Source organism: Miniopterus schreibersii (genome assembly GCF_964146895.1).
Source record: "Miniopterus schreibersii genome assembly, chromosome: 3".
NCBI classification, from domain to species: domain Eukaryota; kingdom Metazoa; phylum Chordata; class Mammalia; order Chiroptera; family Miniopteridae; genus Miniopterus; species Miniopterus schreibersii.
In genome coordinates, this window is record NC_138103.1 from 4,031,385 (window position 1) to 4,052,563 (window position 21,179).

Sequence of the window (21,179 nt, forward strand, 5' to 3'; positions counted from 1 at the left end):
TAAAATAAAAAAAGAATAGATATGTTGTATTACTTATAAGTCACGTGCTACATATCAGTAAAATATGTTACATATATACATATATATGCATACTTCTTTATTTCAGAGAGCCCATTTTTAAGCATTCTTAGCACACCAATGTGAACAATGTCTCAGGCCGAGCCAATCATCATTCCTGGTAAGAGAATACAAACAGGCCACAGAGTCTGAGTCAGCTGGGCGAAGGTGGGTGCTGAACTGGAAGTTCTGGTGCTCAGCCAGTTGGGTGTGTGTGTGTGTGTGTGTAAGAGCAAGCAAGAGGACAAAGAGGAAAGAGAAGAAGACACAGAAAGAGAGAGTGAGAGAGAGAGGAGAGAGGATGGTGCAGTAAAGATATCAGGAGCAGGGAAAGCCACTTCAGGCCATGCCTTTCCCACTCCTGTCCTTTATGGCTCAGCTCTATTTTATTTCCTGTCCCTGGATGCCTATGAATTTGCCTACTGTGTCCTACAAGAAACCTCACTTTACTTAAAACAGCTTAAGCTGACTTTCCGTTTCTTCACAACCCAAATCTGCGTGACTGAGACAGCGAGCCACGTAAGTCCGGATATGTGAGTCCTCTTATCCTGGTCCCCGAGCTCCCCGCATCTGACCACAGTCTATCACAGGGAAACCTGCAGATGGTGGTAATGCAGTATTATATCACGAAAAGGGAAAAAGGATGCCTCATTAATAAAATCGGGCAAAGAAGCAACATAAGGTTTAAAAACATGTAAGGAAGTGACATGCAGTCAGGAAGGCTCCAGGAAACCCAAAGTGACTCATGTAGCAATTCAAGGGTCAGGAGTGGCAGGTGTGTCCTGGCTGCTAGACCACTTGGAAATAGCCAAGAGAGGTCTTAGCTCGTATTTAACTTCCTTAGTATGTACTCAAAAAGCCCTGCAACATGACTTTTTTTGTTGTTTTATTTTCTAAACAAATCAGAGGTTGTAGAGAATAGTTTTGCCTCCTGGTATAAGGCAAACTCTATACAAACAGATAAACAAATGAAGTGTTGTTTGAATCCCATGCTGGCCGGCACTGGCCCTCAAGAGCAGTGCAGTCTGTGCTGTTCCTGATGGAAAATGGGCTCCAAACCAGAATCTGAGCTACTGCAATGCCCAGCGGGACCAGGCAAGTCAAATTAAACATAGCACCATGAAGATCTAAACTCGTACTAGGGGAAAAAAGATTTAAAACATAGTTAGTTTCTCCAATGGGTATTTTTTCTCATTCCTTCAAAGCTATATAACAAAAGGTTTCAGAAAAGTTTGCTACTATTGAATCCATTTAAGAAATGACAGAAATCTTATCAAATAATTTTGATTCTTTCAAATAATTGAGTAATCCCCACCTTGCAGCTGCTCACACTAGAGGAGACTGGCTTGTGAACCGCAGTCACAGGCCCCGCGAGCAGCACTTCAGCCACAGTGCAGACCGCAGGAGCTCAGGGCACTGGCACACGTGGGGCACACACACCCACGCACTCATAATGCTTTAGTCTTGAAGTGACCATCCAACAGGTTTTACACAAAGTGGGGGCTGGGCCTCCATTTTCATTACTAAACTTACTCCCATTCAATGCAACTAGAGGTTACAAGAGGAAACCAGGGTTAATGCTAATATTCACAAGTAGCATGTCCAGGTTTTTTGCCAAGAACTTCCATTAAACCCAAAGACTCCTACAGTTTTCGATTATATTCCAGATAAGCCTTTTTTTCCATTTAAATCATATACATTTATTTCACATGTTTTACAAATAAATAAATAAATCATGTACAGTAAAGGGGGTTTCTGGTTATCTGCAGCTCCTTCTGTTACCCGGGCTCTCTAAAAGCACCTCATTAATTCAGTCCGGGGGGAAATAACTGAAAGGATCCACTATAGGACACAAGAAGAGAATGTAGTTTGTCGTTGCATTTTCACAGTAAAACCAGTGGCGATTACCTGGACCTCTGTACCACTCACCCATCTAAAGAAAAGGCATCGTGTGGTTATTAATAATGCTATCACCGGGCCAGTACCGGGTGCTGCATGCCAGGCACCCTGCTGAGGTGCAGCCGCTGGATGGCAGTCAAGCCATCATGTGAGGTTATGTACATGCGGTGAGACACACTGTGGGAGTGCGGGGATGGCGGGGGAGTGCGGGGCAGACCTCTCCGGGCAGCGGAATTTGAGCCGCGTTCTGCAGGGTGAGTGGCCCTAACTAGAAGGCCTTGCCTAGAGCCGTGCAAGGCCTCGGCCACCACGAACTCCTCCGAGCCGGGCTGGGAGCGCTCTGGGCCACCCCTGCCGGCCGGGGCTGCGCAGGGCGCTTCACCCAGGCCTCCTGCAGGGAGCGCTGACTGCCACCTACCCGCTCCTCGCGCCTCTGCCGCTGTGCTCTGGGCTCCGGCACAGGCTGGACCAGCCCGCACACACTGACTGTGGCCTCGAGAGGCCCCAGGGAGCTGTCGGGACGTGGTCACACCGCTGCCCCACCCAAGCTGTCTACCGAAAACCTCATTTCGAGGCGCGTATACGGTGTTTGTCTTCCCAGCATCCCTTCCTTCAAGGAGGACCCTCTCCCCTTCCTCGGTAAGCCTGTCTCTGCCCCACTCCACCCCCAAGGACAGGGGCACACCCAGGCCCCGGCAGAGCACCCCAGCCTCAGGCTGCAGGCACACGTCAGGGGTGGGCGCCCTGGCTCACGCGGAGACTTTCGGGGCCACTTGGGGACTTTGCTGTGCTGCCAGGACAAGCAGATGTTTCTTCTCGGATCTCCGGCTGGTCGGCCCATGTAAACGTGGGGTTATCTCGCTGGCATGCGATAACTTCTTGCATCCAACACAGAAGGAAGGTCAGACGAGGTTCCTGTCACCACCTGAATGCCCACCTCAAGGCAGCTCTGTCTACGTGGAGTTTCCTGTGCCGCTGCGTCCCTTTTCTGTTTCAGCCCGCCTGCGCTGGGTCCCTGTCGCGTGCAGCCAGCGTGGCCTGAACCATATACCTTTCCCATTGTCACTTATGTCCAAATTGTCATGAATCAGCTGCCGCTGACCACTGTGGGGAAAGGATTCAGTGATTTTCAATTGGCCACTACTAACTAGGACACAGGTTTGAAACAGCGGAGCACAGATTTCACGAATGAGAGACAAGGTCATGACTGTTCTTGGCACCTGATGCTGCAGCAGGGGCACCAAGCATGGTGCTCTCGCCACCTTTGCTAGCTCGCCTCCTGGTGCCACAGGACGGACCAGATGGGAGAGCAGGGTGAGGAGCGCCAAGGATAGAAACCAAGTCCCACTTTGAAGCTGCCTAAATCACACACTTCTCAAACACAAAGGTCTAATCAGAAAAACCCACAGCGCCAGGGCCAGGAGTTGGCAGTCATGCAATTACTACAATATGCGCTCAGCAGCCCAGTGCTTTATGAAAAGGCTGGTGTCTGCGTGGCCGAGGCACCTCTGTGCTTTCTGTCTGAGTGTCTGTGAGCAGCAGGGGCCCATTATCTTCCGGCATCCTCTAGTTATAACAGCTTCCAGTTTCAAAAATATCAAGAAATTGGATTCCAGCCGCCAGGGTTCTCTCTGGGAGACTGTCTCTCTCCCAGACAGAAGAGTCTTCTCTTCTCTGCCGCGGTGGGGGGGCACAGGGCCCCTGTGATATGCGCAGGGGCGAAGCTCCCTGAGAGCACGCTGGCAACACTGCAGAGAGAAAGCTGGGCGCTCAAGGGAAAGCAGGGAAACGGGCATCAATGGATCAGGCAATTTGGTATCCGCCCAGTCGTGGGCCCGACCCAGTGCCCAGGTGCACACTGTTTAGGGAAGCTGCAGCCACCTCAAGGGCCTTCCACTCTCCACAGCCAAGGGCTCCCTACTACTGCACTGAATCACTTGATGCTTTTCAGAAATTTCCCTTCTAAAGATCTCTTCTTTCTCCTAAGGTGTTACTCTAACCTGGGAGAGATGCCTGTGGCTCCCTCTTCTGGGACAGAAATGAACCTTTTGGCCAGTTGGGCATTTATGCTTTCAGGATGCCAATTCCAACCCTAACAAGAGTTTAAAAGAATTTTTTTTTTACATTGCAATACAGTTCGGATGAGGGTATCTGGTTCATAAAAAGACGGACTTTCGTGACTTTGCCTGTCATCCCTGCACGGGGGCCTGCTCATCTCTGCGTCACTCCAATCTCAGTGTACAGCAAGCCCTCGATTTTGCGGACCTCGATTTAATAGACTTCAGATTTAACGGACAAAATTTCCAGTCCATGTGTCATATATGGAAATTAACACCCTATAATTTTTAAATGCTTTTAACCAAGATTTGCTTATAATTAAATTAACAGGTTATTTTTTGTTATGAATTCACTCTTATTTTTAACAAATTTTAGTGAATAGGCTATATATTGGAAAAAACTAGTAATTTCGACAAAAATAAATATTATATATGTAAAACTATAGCTACATATTTAAATCCAAGAGTCACCACTTCTTAACGATGTTCAGCAAATGATTAGCACGTGATCACACCACATTGCGTGGCGTAACTGGTTCTGTTGTCCCTTGGTGTGACCTTCTGCAGCAGTTTTAACTCCTGCCGGCCCATGTGCCCACGTGTGCTAAGCCATGCTTCAGCCATGTGCATTTGTTTACTAGAGGTGACTGGTGAAAGGATGCATTTACTAGACCCATTCAGTATAAATTTAAATTACTATAATAGAAAACTTTTCTGTGAAATTAAACTTTTCATCCATACTTAATTTTAATTATACAAACGTGTCTATTTAAGTAAAAACAGGTAAACTAACTAATTTGTCACATTTTTAATACACATTTGGAAACCTACTTTATTATAAAATGGCCTTTCAGCTTTAACGGACACCCCCTTGCCTGAATTAGTCCGTTATATCAAGGTTTTACTATAAGTGCTGCTGAAGCGAGCACTTAATAACAGTTTTTGAGTGAATCTCTGGTAGAAAAATAATTCTTAAGCCCTACTTATAATTTCACTTACTCAATATTTATTGCATGCTTACTGTTTTAGGTGCTTGCAATATAGAGTAAATAAGTCAACAATATCCTTACATTCTAGTGGAGGCAAAGAGATAATAAATAAATATATTTAATTGTATCTTATATAATAATAACTATTGCACCTCTGCTTACGGAAAAATTTCAGCACCCAATTTTCTGTCAAAATGCTCTACATTCGAAAAGATTACTGTCTGGCGTCTTTCGTCTTGTTTTCCTGTCTGTCTTACAGCTGCTAACCCACTGGCCAACTCACTCCCTGAGGTAAAGGGGCACAGAAATCCTCCTCTCGCTCCAGTCCTATCACATTTAGGACCTTCCACCTCACAAACCTAAACACAGTATGGCCCCTATCTGCTCTCTTCTTCCATCACCACTACAAGCTCAAAAACACGCACAGTTAACAAAGCTGCTTCCTCCTGGAGTCAGTGAAATATGTTTACGGTCATTTGTATAGAAATAGACAATCTTGTCAACGAAGTTGCTGCCAAAACTGGTATGAGTGCTCCCGCAGAGACAGGAGCTCAGCATGGAAAAGGCCAAGAAGCACAAACATGCTTTCATGGCATAGTTAGGGTCAGGAAACTTGAATCCATAGGAGCTGTTGCTACCTCAAAAATAGGGAATTTCTCCCTTCTAGGGCAGCCTGAGGAGCCCCTTGTAAGAAAACTGACAGCATAACAGTACTGCAGGCTTCCCCTGTGCCTGGCCTCAGGAAAGTGTGCCACTCTTCTGTCATTGCTACTGATTTTCACAACAGCCCTGAACTGGACACTAAGGCTTCGCCAGGATAATTCAACTGCCCAAAGCTCCACAGCTAGTAAGTCTCAAGCTAAACTTTTTACCTGGATCTGAACTAAAAATCTCTCCAACAGAAAATGATGTTGATAATGTAAATTTATCAGAAGGAAAAAATTCATTTGTTAAGAAGTTGTGCCCTGGCTGGTGCGTCTCAGTGGGTTGGGCACCGTCCACGCACCAAAAGGTCGCCAGTTCGATTCCCGGTCAGGGCACACATCCAGGGGGCAGGCTCGATCCCCAGGAGAGGGCGTGCAAGAGGCAGCCGATCAATGTCTCTCTCTCTCTCTCCCTCTCCCTTCCTCTCTCTGAAATCAGTAAAAACTTTTTTTTTTTTTTTTTTTTTAAAGAGGAAAGCCAATGCTCTCTGTGGAGATGAATTCAGGAACTCTCCCAGAAAGGCAATGGCCTGTCATCAGAAAGCTAAGTGCTTGATATGATCACACTGCTGGCACAGAAATCTAACTCCTTATATACCTGTTTATCTTGGCCAGAGTGTGGGGACTTTTGTTAATGTTCCCACCTATAAAGATTAAATGAGAAACAGTAACAGTATAATATCCCCCCCCCCAAAAATCCCCAAGGTTATCTCCTCCTTTGCACATAATCTTGTCCTCAGGTGGTCCCTTTGCAATGACCCATTAGGACCCTATTTACACAAGAAGAGAAGTGAGCTGTAGGGAAGAAAATAACAACAGTGATAATGTATACACAGGGTATATATTATGTAGTCCCACAGGTAGGCTTCCCTCCACAGAATTTCACGTCACAGCCCTATTTCTGGCACAGTATTAGTAAACAGATTTAGCCCCAATCATCGTCCTTTGGGCCAAGTGTTCGTAACCATTTAGAATGCGCCAGGTGCTCGTGTTTGTTATGGTCAGCACACGGACTCATGGTAAGAGCCTGTCAAAGACTCAGTGGTTAGCCTAGCAGCCCCAAGAAATGGAAATGCTTATATGGACACAAGTCTTTGCGACTGTAGCATTTTGTATATGTTCTTAATCCTTTCCTACCAAATAGACAGTGTTGGGGGGGGCGGGGTCACGTCTCAGCAAAGTACAAAATGTGGGGTCCCAAACACAAGCAGGGTTCTAACTGTTGACTAGTTCCAGCTCTTCTGGCTCTCTGCTTCCGTGGCCTCCATCGGTCAAAAATACGTAAAAACATTAATAAAGAAATTTACAATAAGCATTTCAGAACTACAGCAGAATCTACAGGAGGACGCAGAATTGCTAGTTGGAAAGAACAAACCCATCAGCACCGAGTATAACATGCAAAACTAGCTCCTCTCTAGTCCAGGTAACCTGATCTTTACCACAACTGAAACCGCCCTTTAGCCCTGATGGAAACTGAGGTCACTGCGCAAGCAGGAGAGATGCTCGCTGACGATGTCCAGGCTGTCGCTACAGTAAATCTCTACGGATGTACTTGTCTTCAATGATTAATGATTAACTACATATAATTAAACACCAAGAACATTTCATTGCCCCAAAGACACTGCCTCGAGGTTGTTTCTGTCAATTATTCACCCTAACACAGTCCACTGTGCATGTGCATCTTTACTGCCGTCAGAGAGTTGCCATCCAAACTTTTGTTGTGAGTCTGATTTTGGAGGCACCTATTGTAAGGGTTTCAGACAAAAGACAAGTAAACGGAAAGCTCCATACATAAATTTAAAAATACATTTGTATATATAGCATATTGAGTGTAGAAGAAATTATATTTTTCCCCCTTAATTCTCACTGAGGACATGTTCACTGATTTTAGAGAGAGGAAGGAATGGGGAGAGAAAGAGAGAGAGAGAGAGAGAGAGACGTCAATGTGAAAGAGAAACATCGGTTGGTTGCCTGTTGCGTGTGCCTGGACTGGGAACCAAACCCGCAACCCCTTTGGTGTACGGGATGACACTCCAACCAACCGAGCCACCCAAGTGGGGCAGAAGAATATTTTTTAAGTAAAGGATTTTAATGTTTCCTGCAAAGTATCCACAGATGACGCTGTGACTCAGCCAGTTAACGCTGGGGAAAGTGTATCTTTCTATTCCAGAACGTCCTGTAGCGCAGCAGGGATGGGCCAGGACTGTCAGGCAGTGCCACCACACGGAGGCCGTGCAGTGTGGATCCCTAACAGGAGGCTGAGGGGAAGCTTGTGCCGCTTGCTCTGCGTGCTTATCTCCACCCTGGACTTAGCTCACTGCACGGCACTGCCCAGCTGCCTCACCCACAAATGCCAGGTAAGCATCCAGGGCAGCCTGCATGAGACTCAGCATCTCCCCTCCCAGCTCGGTGCTAACACCTAGCAGGTGCTCCACAGATGAGTGCTGACCCCAAAACAGGCCACGCATGCTTAGTTGGCCAAACAGGAGGAGTATACTCCTTTCCTGTAGTATGCTAGAATTTCATTGTTGTTATTTCTTTTTTTGTGATAAGTATAGACTTTGTTGCAGTTTTTAAATAGGAGCCACCTGGCCCTGGCCGGTTTGGCTCAGTGGTTAGAGCGTTCGCCCTCGACTGAAGTGTCCCGGGTTCGATTCTGGCCAAGGGCACAGGCTCAGTTGCAGGCTCAATCCCTGGAGAGGCGCATGTAGAAGGCAACCAATCAACGTCTCTCTCATATTGATGTTTCTCTCTCTCTTCTGCTCTCTCTGAAAAGCCATGGAAAAAATATCCTCAGGTGAGGATTAAAAAACAATAAATAAATAAATAAATAGGAGCTGCCTGTATAAAACAATGAAGCTAATAAGTTTCTAATATTACTACATGAAGGACCTTATCCCCTATAATTAGAAGACTTTACACATTGATTTCCTTGCCCAAGCACCCCAGTTGTGAATCTCCACTAACAATAAGCTTAATTGAGCCATTACATTTACAGGCTGCTCAGTAGCATATCCTTGGGTCACTAAGAAAAATATAGATCTATTAAACCTAGTAACATAATCCACCCTGTAGGACCAGCATATCTCAGCTGTATCAAGGAATTAAACCATCTTTCCAAAGTGGCAGGAGGAAGAGCAGTGCCCTGAGCTATACAGTGCTGCCTGCTGACAAGTATGAAATCTACTGCAAACAGCCATGCGTGCTCAGTTCGTCATGCTGGGGGACCGCAGGGCACCCTCTAATCACCTGGCCATACCCTGCTGCATGTACACTTGGCCTCTGGACTTCGGTCAGACACTTAAGATTAGTGTTAGCTATGCGAGGCTACAAATGCCAAACATCCAATTATCAGAGAAATGATACTTGGGTGCCCTGATTATGTTTATAGCTCTAAAAATGCTTACACTATCATGAGGCTAGATTGCCAACGTGTCTGGTTGTCCACGTATCTGTGCCTGAGTCAACAAGAATTAGTCTCTAGAGCCTTTGTTTCCGAGGAAGTAAATCTCAGAGTTGTCCATACTGGGCACAATGGAATAAGCTAAGGAGCGTTAGAAAATGCTCACACCCGGACCCCACCCCCAGAGGCTCGGATTTAACTGGTCTAGGGTGCAGCGAGGGCATCGGGACTTTCTCAAGCTCCAAGAAACTCTGACTGCAACATGGTTGAGAACCACTCCTTTGAGGCCTCTGTTCTCAAAGAAAATTTTCAGAAGCACAAGTTAAGTGCCGCCTGCTTCCTGCATTGCCCCCACATCACTCAGCGAGTGAGCTGAGAGGCCTTCCCACCCAGAGTGTGCTCTCTCCCCTTCCAGGCACATGCTTTGCTTCCACAGCACGTTACTTGGATTTCAAGCAACTTCCCCAGAGCAAGTGGAAAACACTCACGTAGTAGACGGAGAAAGAGTCCCCTCAAATTCTACAGAAGAAATGCCATGCAGAACAGTCCAAGGTCACTTCCTTCATGCACTCACCTCATTTCCTAATACACAGTTACTGGGCTGTACGTCACACCTCCATGACCAAGGATCACCAAGCTCTGTTGGTTCAGACGCCTCAATCTCTCTCATGTCAGTCTCCTCCCTGCTTTCCATGTTACACTGCTCTAGCTCAGGCCCACACGGGCACTTCTCATATAAAATCAATTTAGCCGTCAAAACTGTTCTTTCTCTGCAAGGAGGTCTTTTCGTGTAGCCTCCTTTCAAAACCATTCTCCACACTGCAAGGTGATCTTTTCAAAGGCAACTCTGATATTAGTCCTCTGTTTGGTAACAATAATATTCCATTCCTTTCAGGACCATATCTACACATCTCAACCCCCACTAAACCATCTGCAGTTCCTGCAAGCATGTCCTCTGAACTCATGCGTCCTGTACTTGCACAGACGCTGGCCACAATTTCATGAATCATCTGAAAGGTCTGTTTGCTACCCAGTCTGAACGATGGGCTCTGCGGCATGCATGCCCATGCATCCTACACTCGCTTCTGTTAATAATGCTGCCACAGAGCGGCACGCTTTCCACTGCTGCTAGCGGTGAGCTTACTCGGGGTGAGGACGGCATCTTTGGGCTCAGCACAGGCCCGGTCGACAGCAGCGCTCAGTGTTTGCTGAGTGGCTGCCCATCCTTTCACACTCTGCTCCTCTCCGTGAGTGCCTCCAGTCTGCATCCACAGCATCCACACCTCCACTGAAACCTGGCTCAGGCACCTTTCCCAGGCGAGCTTTCCTGACCTGGCTCCCGAGGCCGTGCTGGTCATGGCTGCCTTTGGGCCACCCTCAGACACTCCTAATATTGTACCTCCCCCCTGTGCTGCAACTGTCTGTCCTCATGTCTGTCTCCCCCATGGGACTGTAGGCTCCTTGCTGGCAGCAACCTAGTTCACTTATCTCCACATTCCGAGCACTTGTTACATAAATAACGGTGGCGAGGAACCACGCTTTCATTTTGCCCCCCTCCAATCCTTATTTCACACCACTGCCAGAAGGTTCTAAACCAGAATTCACATGATGTCTTCCCCAGGCTTAAAAGTGTTCAATGACGTCCTTTACCCACAGTGGTATTTCCCAAAGAACGGGATCCGTACCCCCGGCAGTACACGTGGTAATTTTCAGATGATAGGCAGTATTTCTTTCTATTTTAATGGTTAGGTATTTTAATTGTGTTAGGAAAAGTGAAACTCACCAAATGAATGATTTCATGTATACTTTGGCTTATGACACTTAGGATTTTTTTAAGTTAGTGACTTAAAATAAATTTGAAGAAAAATATTAAATAAATAATAGCACAGAAAGTACTCACATAACAAAGTTAAAAGCCAGCCTACTTGGGAATCCCTGGTGTACCAGATTAATAAAGTCTAACTGTAGCATGCAGGTCCTTCTCATCAGCCACTGATTGCTTTTCCAGCCTCACCTCCCTGTCAGCAAGCACAGTAAACTGTATGTTACTAAACAATAGGTTCCCTGTCATACGCCCCTCACTGAATCTGTTCTCTCACATCGGCCAGAGGGATGCTGTTGAAAGGTCAGTTAAATCAGGTCATTACTCTGCTCAAAACTCTCCAATCAGGAGGCTTTCCATTTCTACATGTGAGCTAAACTACAAGGCTATGTAGACTACAGGGTGTATGATGAGCGACCAGATCTGCAGCTTAACCTTTAAATGGCTTAGAGGACAAAATACACAAATATACATAAATATAGATAAAGCCAATATGGCACAGTGTTTACAACTATTGAATCTAAGGCGTGGTTATGGATTCTCTGTGTATTTTTCTTTCAACTATTTTTGTGTTTGAAAATTTTCATAATAAAAAGTTGTGGGAAAAACAAGGTGGCTCGATGTACAGATAGAGGAATGGATATATTGATCAGTATGTGCTAAACTCAATATAGTAAGATATAAATAGTTGAATCTAGGTGGTGAGTATATAAGTCTTTACTGTACAATTTTTTCAATTTTTGTCTATTTGAACATATTCATAATAAAATGGGGGTATTCAAAATAACTCCTGGAATTAATAAACAATTATAGCAAGGTAGCAAGATACAAGACTAATACACAAAATCAATCACTTTCCTATACACCAACATGAATAGAACTTGAAATTAAAAAACATAATACCATTTACATTAGCACCCCCAAAATGAAATACTTAGGTATAAATCTAACAAAATATGTACAACATGTATATGAAGAAAACTACAAAACTCTGGTGAAAGAAATCAAAGATGAACTAAATAAATGGAGAGATGCTCCATATTCATGGATAGGAAGACAATATTGTCAAGATGTCAGTTCTTCCTAACTTGAACTATAGATTCAATGCAATCCCAATCAAAATCCCAGGAGGTTATTTTGTGGATATCAACAAATTTGTTCTAAGGTTTATATGGAGAAGCAAGAGATTAAAAATAAATAAATAACACACTACTGAAAAAGAACAAAGTTCAGTAGACTGGCATTACCTGACATCAAGACTTACTATAAAGCTACTGTAATCAAGACAGTGTGGTATTGGCACACACACAAAAAAAAATAGACAAATAGATCAGTGGACCATAATGGAGAGGCCAGAAACAGTCCCATGTAAATATAGTTAACTGATCTTTAACAAAGGATAAAAAGCAATACAATGGAGAAAAGATAGTCTTGTCAACAAATAGTGCTGGAACAACTAGACAGCTACATGTCAAAAAATGAATCTAAACTCAGACTTTACACCCTTTACAAAAATGAACTCAGAATGGGTCACAGAACTAAGTGTTAAGCGCAAAACTGTAAAACTCCTAGAAGGTAACATAGGAGAAAACTGAGGTAACTTTGGGTATTTCAATGACTAGATAGAACAAGAAAGGCACAATTGATGAAAGAAATAATTGATAAGCTGGACTTCATTAAAATTAAGAACATCTGCTCTGCTAAAGACATTGTCAAAAGAATGAAAAGACAAGCCACAGACTGGGAGAAAATATTTGCAAAAGATTTATCTGATAAAGGACTGTAATCCAAGATATAAAAAGAAATCTTAAAACTCAACAATGAGGAAGTGAACTACCTAATTTATATATGGGCAAAAGACATGAACAGACACCTCACCAGAGACATACACATAGATGGCAAATAAGCATATAAAAAATGTTCCATATTGCCCTAGTGGGTTTGGCTCAGTGGTTACAGCATCGGCCCACAGACTGAAGGGTCCTGGGTTCAATTCCAGCCAATGGCATGTACCTCAGCGGCAGGCTCCATCCCCAGCCCTGGTCCGGGCACTTGCACGAGTCAACCAATCAATGTCTCTCTCTCACATTGATGTTTCTCTCTCTTTCTCTCTCCTCCCTCCCACTCTCTCTCTGAAAAGCAATGAAAAAAATTTCCTCAGGTGAGAAACATTCTATATCATGTGTCATTAGGGAATTGCAAATTAAAATGAGATACCACTGCACACCTATTAGAATGGCCAAAATCCAGAACACTGACACCACCAAATGCTGGCGACTATATGGAGCAACAAGAACTCTCATTTCTTTGCTGGTAGGAATTCAAAATAGTATAATCACTTTGGATGACAGATTGGCAGCTTTCTTACAATACTAAAATACTCTTATCATATGATCTAGCAATTGCACTCCATGGTGTTTTCCCAAAGGAGTTGAAAACTTATGTCCACACAAAACTTGCACAGGGATGTTTACATCAGCTTCATTCATAGTTGCCAAAACTTCAAAGAAATCAAGGTGTCTTTCAGTAGATGATGGATAAATGACAGTGGTACATCCAGGTGAATGGATAAATAAACTATAGTACATCTAGGTGAGTGGATAAATAAACTGTGGTACATCTAGGTGAGTGGATAAACAAACTGTGGTACATCCAGACAATGGAGTATTATTCTAAAACGAAATGAATGATTGCACCATGAAAAGACATGGAGGAACCTAAATAAATATGACTAGGGAAGAGAAACCTATCTAAAAAAGCTACATACTGTGTGATTCCAACTATATAACATTTTGGAAAAGGCAAAACCTTGGAGACAGTAAAAGAACCAGTGGCTGTCCAGGTGAGAAGTAAAGAGGAATGAGTAGGTGAAGCAAGAGGATTTTTAGGGCAGTGAAACTAGTCTATATGACACTATAATGGTACATACATGGCCTTTTTCATTTGTCCAAAACCATAGAAATATACAAGAATAAACCTTAATGTAAACTGTGGACTTTAGTGATGATGACGTGTCAATGTAGGTTCATTAATTGTCACAAAGGTGGGGGTTGTTGATAACAAGGAGGCTGTGCATTTGGAAGGGCAGAGAATATATGGGAACTCTGTGTACTTTATGCTCAGTTTTGTTGTGACTCTAAAACTGCTCTAAAAAGAAAATCAAACAATCAAATGAACAAATCATCTACTGCCTCACTATCACCATTGACCTCACAGTGAAGCTAAAGCGATAACAGAGCCGGGCTGCAGAGATGTGTGAGACCTCCCTCCTTGCTTACCCCACTCCAGGCACACTGGCGGGCCTCCTCGTCAGACCTAGAATGCCAGGCACACTGCACCTCAGAGCCTTTGCACTTGCTGTGCTTTGTTCCAGGAACCTTGTCTTCCCCAGAGAGCTGCCATGGCTCCCTCCCAGCTTTCCTTTAGTCCTTTATTCAAATGTCACCTCCTCAGCAGGCCTTCCCAATCATCCGGGTTAGAAATGCACTCTTGCCAACTCTTCCTATTCTCTTGTATAATTTTTTTACCAGAGGACTTACTACCATCTATGTATTTGACTTACTATGTATTTGACTTATTTAATTTCTGTCTGTCTTCCTCCCACTAGAACATAGTGCTGTGAGAAGAGATTTCACTGCTCTTCATTGCCCTGTCCACAGAGCCTAGGACGTAGGCGGCCCTCAATAACATCTGTCGATTGAGTAAATGAACAGCTTATTGCGAGCACTCCCATGCTCCCGGATATTTAGCACAATGTTTTCCCTACCTAATGACATGCCTCCGTGTTCAGAGGGGAAATCCAACTCAGTCTCCAGCACTCAGCTCAAGAACCCCTCTTCTGAGACATACTCCCTGACCCTAGGCAGATCGAGGTAGGATCTCTTCTCTGACTCCCACGGTGCCCCATTATGCTTCTGGGGGGCCCATATCCCAGTGTTTGGTAATTTTGGGGGCGCCTATTCATCTGGAATCCCCACGCCTTTGCACATAGCAGACAATAACAGCAGGCCCTCAGAAACATTTGTGGAATGAAATAAGAAGTGAATGAACGACTTAGATAAAGCAATCAATATATAGCTTAGCATGAATCACATAGGCATTTGCAGTATACATAATTTAAAGAATACCGTTAAAGATACTATTAAAGTTCCTTTGACACTAATACTTCTTACTATAGCTTACTCAAGATCTATGAGTTAATGACTAATAATATCCAAAATCCAAGACAACTGCATCGTAATCAATGTAAAAGGCTGAGTTTGCATTTGTATTTCTTTCACATTACTTCACAGGTTTCTTTACCTTTCGTTTGGGTTCCCATATCCATACTGGTTTAGCCTAGAGAGTATCACCATGGGAGCTAAAGCCTGAGCAGGTTTGGTCAACAAAACATTGATGCCAAAAATCATCGAGGAAAGGGGTGATCTGGAACAGAAAAAGTAGTACTGGTCTATGTCACACACAAATGCCGTGTACGTGTATATGTGCACATACATATATATGTACCAGGCACCTTTTTGTCTGTTAAGTACACCTTGATCTAACTACTATACAATCCTATTATCTCATTAGGGAGGACTTTATTCATTATATATTTTTTAACCCCATAGTCATGAGAGGTCACAGAACTAGCAGAACCAACTCTTTAAATAAAGAAGCTAAGATCCAAACAGGAGACACAGCTCGTCTCTAAAATGAGCACTGAGAGCTATCTGTGCCCTGTACTGTAGTACATGTGCCACAGGTATTACTTCATTTGAGCCCCACCACAATCCTATTAGGAAGATAGTGTCACTCCTATTTCAAAGATGGGACACAGATTAAGGTGTCCGAGGTCACACAGATAGTCAATAGAACTGGGTTCACACCCAGTCTCTCTGCTCCATTTCATTAAGGGTTACTCTAATGTGTTCTAGTAAGAATCCTGCCAGATCACTTTTTGAGAATGTTATGTTGTATAAAATAAATCATGTGCACTGAATAAACTGAAATCTTGTCATAGTTCAACTAATGATGGAAACCTTGCAACTAAGGAGGAAAAGAAGAAATGGAAGAGAAAGTAGAAGAAAGAAAGATGAGACCACACAGTGGAAGGAAGTCTAATTTGAAGGTAAAAGACCGAGTTTCATTCCCAGTCCTTCAATCTGCCAGTTAGACTACCTGGGGAAAGTTAACTGCTCAAGTACTAGTTTCCTGAAAGTGGGGACAATCGTGACTGCAAGATGATATAACAATATAGTTGCTCTCTGTCTCCCCAGCAGACTGTCACTGCCCCAAGGCAAGGGCCACATCTGTGCTTGCTCACTGTATCCAGTTCTTACCTGACGTAGCCAGGACGACAGTTGGCTAAAGCAAAAAAAATAATTTATCAATAATTTCTCTGGGCTTTTTCTTCAAGTACAGGCCCACTAATGAAAGTCTGTGCCATCTTTCTGGCATGTAGTGTCCATATCACATGATCTACAATTTCTACTATCAGTTATAGTAGAATCTACAGTGCTTTACAAGGCAACCTGGGCACAGAAGACCTTTTACGACTTTTCTCCAGAACATGTACAGTTCTCATCGCATTAGATTTGATGTTCATTTTTTACAGCTTTTCTTTATCAAGTCTTTGTAAAGCATTCAACTTAGTTTTCAGAGAAATAACTTTCATTCCACACTTACACTTCCTAAGTTTATAAAATATAAGTGTAATTAAATGTTGTGATTATAATAACAAGGGCATCTGACATGAACAGATTTGAATCAAACAGGGCTGACTCGTGGTAAGAGAACAATTTACGGGCACAGAAAACCATAGGTGCCCTCGAGAGCAGCCAATTAGTCAGAAGCCACAGCATGCCGTGGTTTAGAGGAGATAAAGAGTGGCGGGTGATCTGAAGATTCTGTTACAAGACCTGCTGCATTGTATCCCCAACATTTCCCACAGTGCCTGACACAGGAGGCAATCAATAAATATTGTTGAGTCAAAAATATCTACCACACAAGGCTGGTGTGAGGCTTGAATGAGCGAAACATTTGATAAATGGTACCCCTCCCTTTCCAACTATTTGAGACATTTTATTTATTTGTACACAGACACATTCAAAAATCATTTGAGAGTTGTAGTATGTTCACTACGACTTGTTAATTTATTCATTTTTTAAAACTGATTTGAGCCATCCACTTTTCTGGTCACTAGGGACACAAAAGTAAAGGTATGGCTCTGAACTGTAAGGAGCCATCTTGCTCACTATTGTAAATATGACTTAGCAACAAAATCATGAACCAGGAAAGGAATTTTATAAAGAGGAAACTAAGCAACTGGATTGGCAAAGCTTTTCTCCATTTAAGCTGCATTAAAGAAAAAGAGGCCATGTAGTCTAAATGTTTCTACAGAGCTAATAGTGACTGTCTTACAATGCATGCCTCTCTAATCCATAAAATGGAGCACATATCAGAAAATGTTTCTGATCAGGCGAGCTTTATACCATAGCTTCTCCTTATCAGCTTTCACTCTTTCAAGTGAAAGGGCATAAAATGAGCCTTGGTGTTTGACTTTAATTCTTGCACAATGTCACAAGGAAAGGCCATTTTGCCTTCTTCAGTGTAATAACGCTACTGCAATATGTAGGACCTAAAGCTATCTGAAATATCACCTTGGTTTCTGAGATTTAACCCTGTTGTAGCATTGGCTGTGTGAACAGGGAGATGAATGATGCCCTTTCAGAAGCAAGGAAACACTTATGAATATCCTATTATGTTCAGCTCTTTGATTCCCAGTGGTGCCTCTTATGATCATCTCTAAGATATGTGATTTCTAGTGGCAATGTAACTGAAATATGGAAACTCTCATAGGTCCTGCCTCCATGTGATATTTTTGTAGCTAGCATTTGAATAAATATACTACTTACTGCCGATTGAACTTCAGTAAATCTGCATCAACCATGTCAGCTAGCGGCAGGTTAAACAAGTAAAAGGAAGCTTGCACAATCACCCTAGAAACAATTTAAAAATACACATATGAACATTTTATAACTAGAAAGCACAAATTTTGTTTTAAAAAAAATCAAATGAAAGTTAATATTGGGTTTACAAGAAGAAAAAATGAAGTAATATACTATACAAGTAAAGATATATTACCTCCTATACCCCCAAAATATTATATATCTATGAATATATAATTCTTTTAAAAATGAAATAATGGCTGAGCTTCACAGATCATAATTCTGGAAGTTAGACGTCAAAGGATTGGCAAAACGTAACAAGGAGAAGCAGCAAAGGAGAAAGGCAATTTGCAGAGTACCAGCTGCAACATTTCAGAGCCACATACAGAAGGTGATACAAAGAACTCCCCACAGAACTGGCCTTCTAGGAGAGCAACCTAAATCTTCTAGATGAAGAGCTGGCTGATGAGACCATTTGATATGGAATAAATCAGATGCCACTGAGACCTGATAGGCCCCCAGAACCCAGGGACAGGACAGGCCATCACAGGGAGCTTTAAGAGGCTTCTGAGGCTAGCTGTAGCCCAACACCTGTACAACAGCTCACAGGACACGGTTGAGGTTGAGCCTCACACACAGTCAGTCAGCCAGCCTAAGATGAGATCCCACCCACAAAAAGGACAACAACAATCAAGACCCAATTACAACAGCAGAGCCCAAATAACCCACAAAAGAGACACTCCTAGAGCATCCAGCTCAGGAGTTCAAGGAATTCCACTGGGTCCCACATGACATTTACTACAAAAGGCCACCCCATGAAGACTGGGAGTCATAGTAGTTCTATCTAATATATAGAAACAAACATAAAGAGACAACTAAAATGGGGAGACAAAGAAACAACCCCTAAATGAAAGAAGAGGAGAAATCTCCAGAAAAAAGAGCTAAATGAAATAGAAGTGGAAGTAAGCAATTTATCTGACATAGAGTTCTGAGTAATGGTTATAAGGATGCTCAGGAAACTTAGTGAGAACTACAAGAAACTTAATGGGAACTACAAGGAACTTAGTGGCAACTATATCAGCATGAAAAAGGACATAGAAAATATGAATATGAACCAGTCAGAAATGAAGAATACTATATCTGACATCAAGAATACACTGGAGCCCAGCCAGGTGTGGCTCAGTGGATGAGCGTCGACCTAGGATCCAGGAGATTGCAGTTCGATTCCCAGTCAGGACACATGCCCTGGTTGCGGGCTCGATCCCCAGTTGGGGGCCTGGAGGAAGCAGCTGATCAATGATGACTCTCTCATCCTTGATGTTTCTATCTCTCTCTCTCCTTCTCCCTTCCTCTCTCTGAAATAAAGATATATTTAAAAATACATATATGTTAAAAAAAAAAAAAGAATACACTGGAAGGAATTAAAAGTAGGTTGGATGAAACAGCGGATCAAATAAGCAATTTGGAATACAAGGTAGAAAAAACACTCAATTAGAGCAGCAAAAATAAAAAACACTTTAAAAGCATGATGATACTTTAAGGGGACTTTGGGACAACGTGAAACAGAACAACATCGCATCATAAGGATGAAATAGGGAGAAGAAAGTGAGCAAGGGATAGTGAACCTGTTTAAAGAAATGACAACAGAAAACTTCCCTAAAGTGATGAAGGAAATAGACATACAAGCTCATGAAGCACAGAGAGTCCCAATCAAGATGAACACAAAAGAGACCCAAGCCAAGACACATCATAATTAAAATGGCAAACATTAAACACAAAGATTGATTCTTAAGGGCAGCAAGAGAGAGACAATCAGTTACCTACAAAGGAGCTCCCATAATGCTATCAGTTGATTTTTCAACAGAAAAACTACAGGCCAGAAGAGAATGACATGAAGTATTCTAAGTAATGAAAAACAAGGATCTGAAACCAAAAATACTCTATCCAGCAAAGCTATAATTCAAAATTGAAAGTGAAATAAAGAGCTTGCCAGACAAAAAAAGGCTAAAGGAGTTTATTGTGACCAAACCAGCATTGCAAAAAATGCTAAAGGGATTATTGTAACAAGAAAAAACTGAGAGATAGAGGAACCTAGGCATAAACAATAAAAATAGCAATAAATAAATACCTAACAATAGTATCCTTAAATGTAAAGGATAAGTGTTCCAATCAAAAGACATAGGGTAGCTGAATGGATAAGAAAATACAATCCATATATATGCTGTCTACAAGAGACCTATCTCAGAACAAAAGACTCACACAGTATGAAAGTGAAGGGATGGAAAAAAATTTTCCATGCAAATGGAAATGAAAAAAAGCAGGGGTAGTAATATCTATATCTGACAAATAGACTTGATAACAAGACATAAAGAAGATCACTACATAATATTAAAGGGTTCGATCCAACAAGAGGATACAACACTGGTAAACATATATGCACCCAACCAACAAAGAAGAACCTAAATATATTTTTTAAATCCTGGAGGACTTTAAAGGAGAGATCAACAGCAATACAGTCACAGTAGGGGACTTCAACACCCATTGACATCACTGGATAGATCTTCCAGATGAAAAATCAACAAAGGAACAGTAACCTTAAACAATACACTAGATCAGATGGATTTAATTGATATTTACAGAGCATTTCATCCCAAAGCTTCAGAATATACATTCTTCTCAAGTACACATGGAACATTCTCAAAGGTAAATCACGTAAGGACACAAAATAAGTGTTTACAAGTTCAGGAAGATCGAAATTATATCAAGCATCTTCTCCAATCACAATGACATGAAACTAGAAATCGACGACAATAAAAAACTCAAAAACATTCAAACACATGGAGGCTAAATAGCATGTTATTAAACAATGAATCGGTTAGCAATGAGATCAAGGAAGAAATAAAAAATTTCCTGGAAACAAATGAAAATGAACACACAACCACCAAAATGTATAGGACACAGCAAAAGCAGTCCTGAGAGGGAAGTTCATAGCATTACAGGCCTACCTCAGAAACAAGAAAAAGCTCAAATAAACAATCTAAAACTACAACTAAAATAACTAGAAAGAGAACAACAAGTAAAGCCCAGCAGAAGTAGAAGGAAGGAAAAAATAAAGATTAGACTGAAAAAAAAGAGATAGAGAATAAAAAACATAATACAACATATCGATGGAACCGAGAGCTGGTTCTTTGAAACGATAAACAAGATTGATGTACCTTTAGCCAGACTCATCAAGAAACAAAGAAAAAGGATCCAAATAAATAAAATTAGAAATAAAAGAGACAAATTAACAACTGATACCACAGAAATACAAAGGATT

At 42.4% G+C, this 21,179-nt stretch overlaps 1 protein-coding gene across 1 annotated transcript in view; it reads right to left on the bottom strand.

Moving 5' to 3' along the window:
• Window positions 1-1,005: 1,005 nt before the first annotated feature.
• The window catches only part of LOC308554457 (transmembrane protein 180-like), a gene marked incomplete at its 3' end in the record, with an annotated part of 38,785 nt that continues 18,611 nt past the window's right edge, over window positions 1,006-21,179 (bottom strand). The window contains exons 4-6 of the mRNA XM_081131697.1: window positions 17,828-17,911; window positions 15,234-15,356; window positions 1,006-1,195 (exon numbers count right to left, since the gene is read on the bottom strand). Coding sequence (XP_080987823.1) covers window positions 1,006-1,195; window positions 15,234-15,356; window positions 17,828-17,911 — 397 coding nt within the window. The remainder of the gene's footprint in view (window positions 1,196-15,233; window positions 15,357-17,827; window positions 17,912-21,179) is intronic.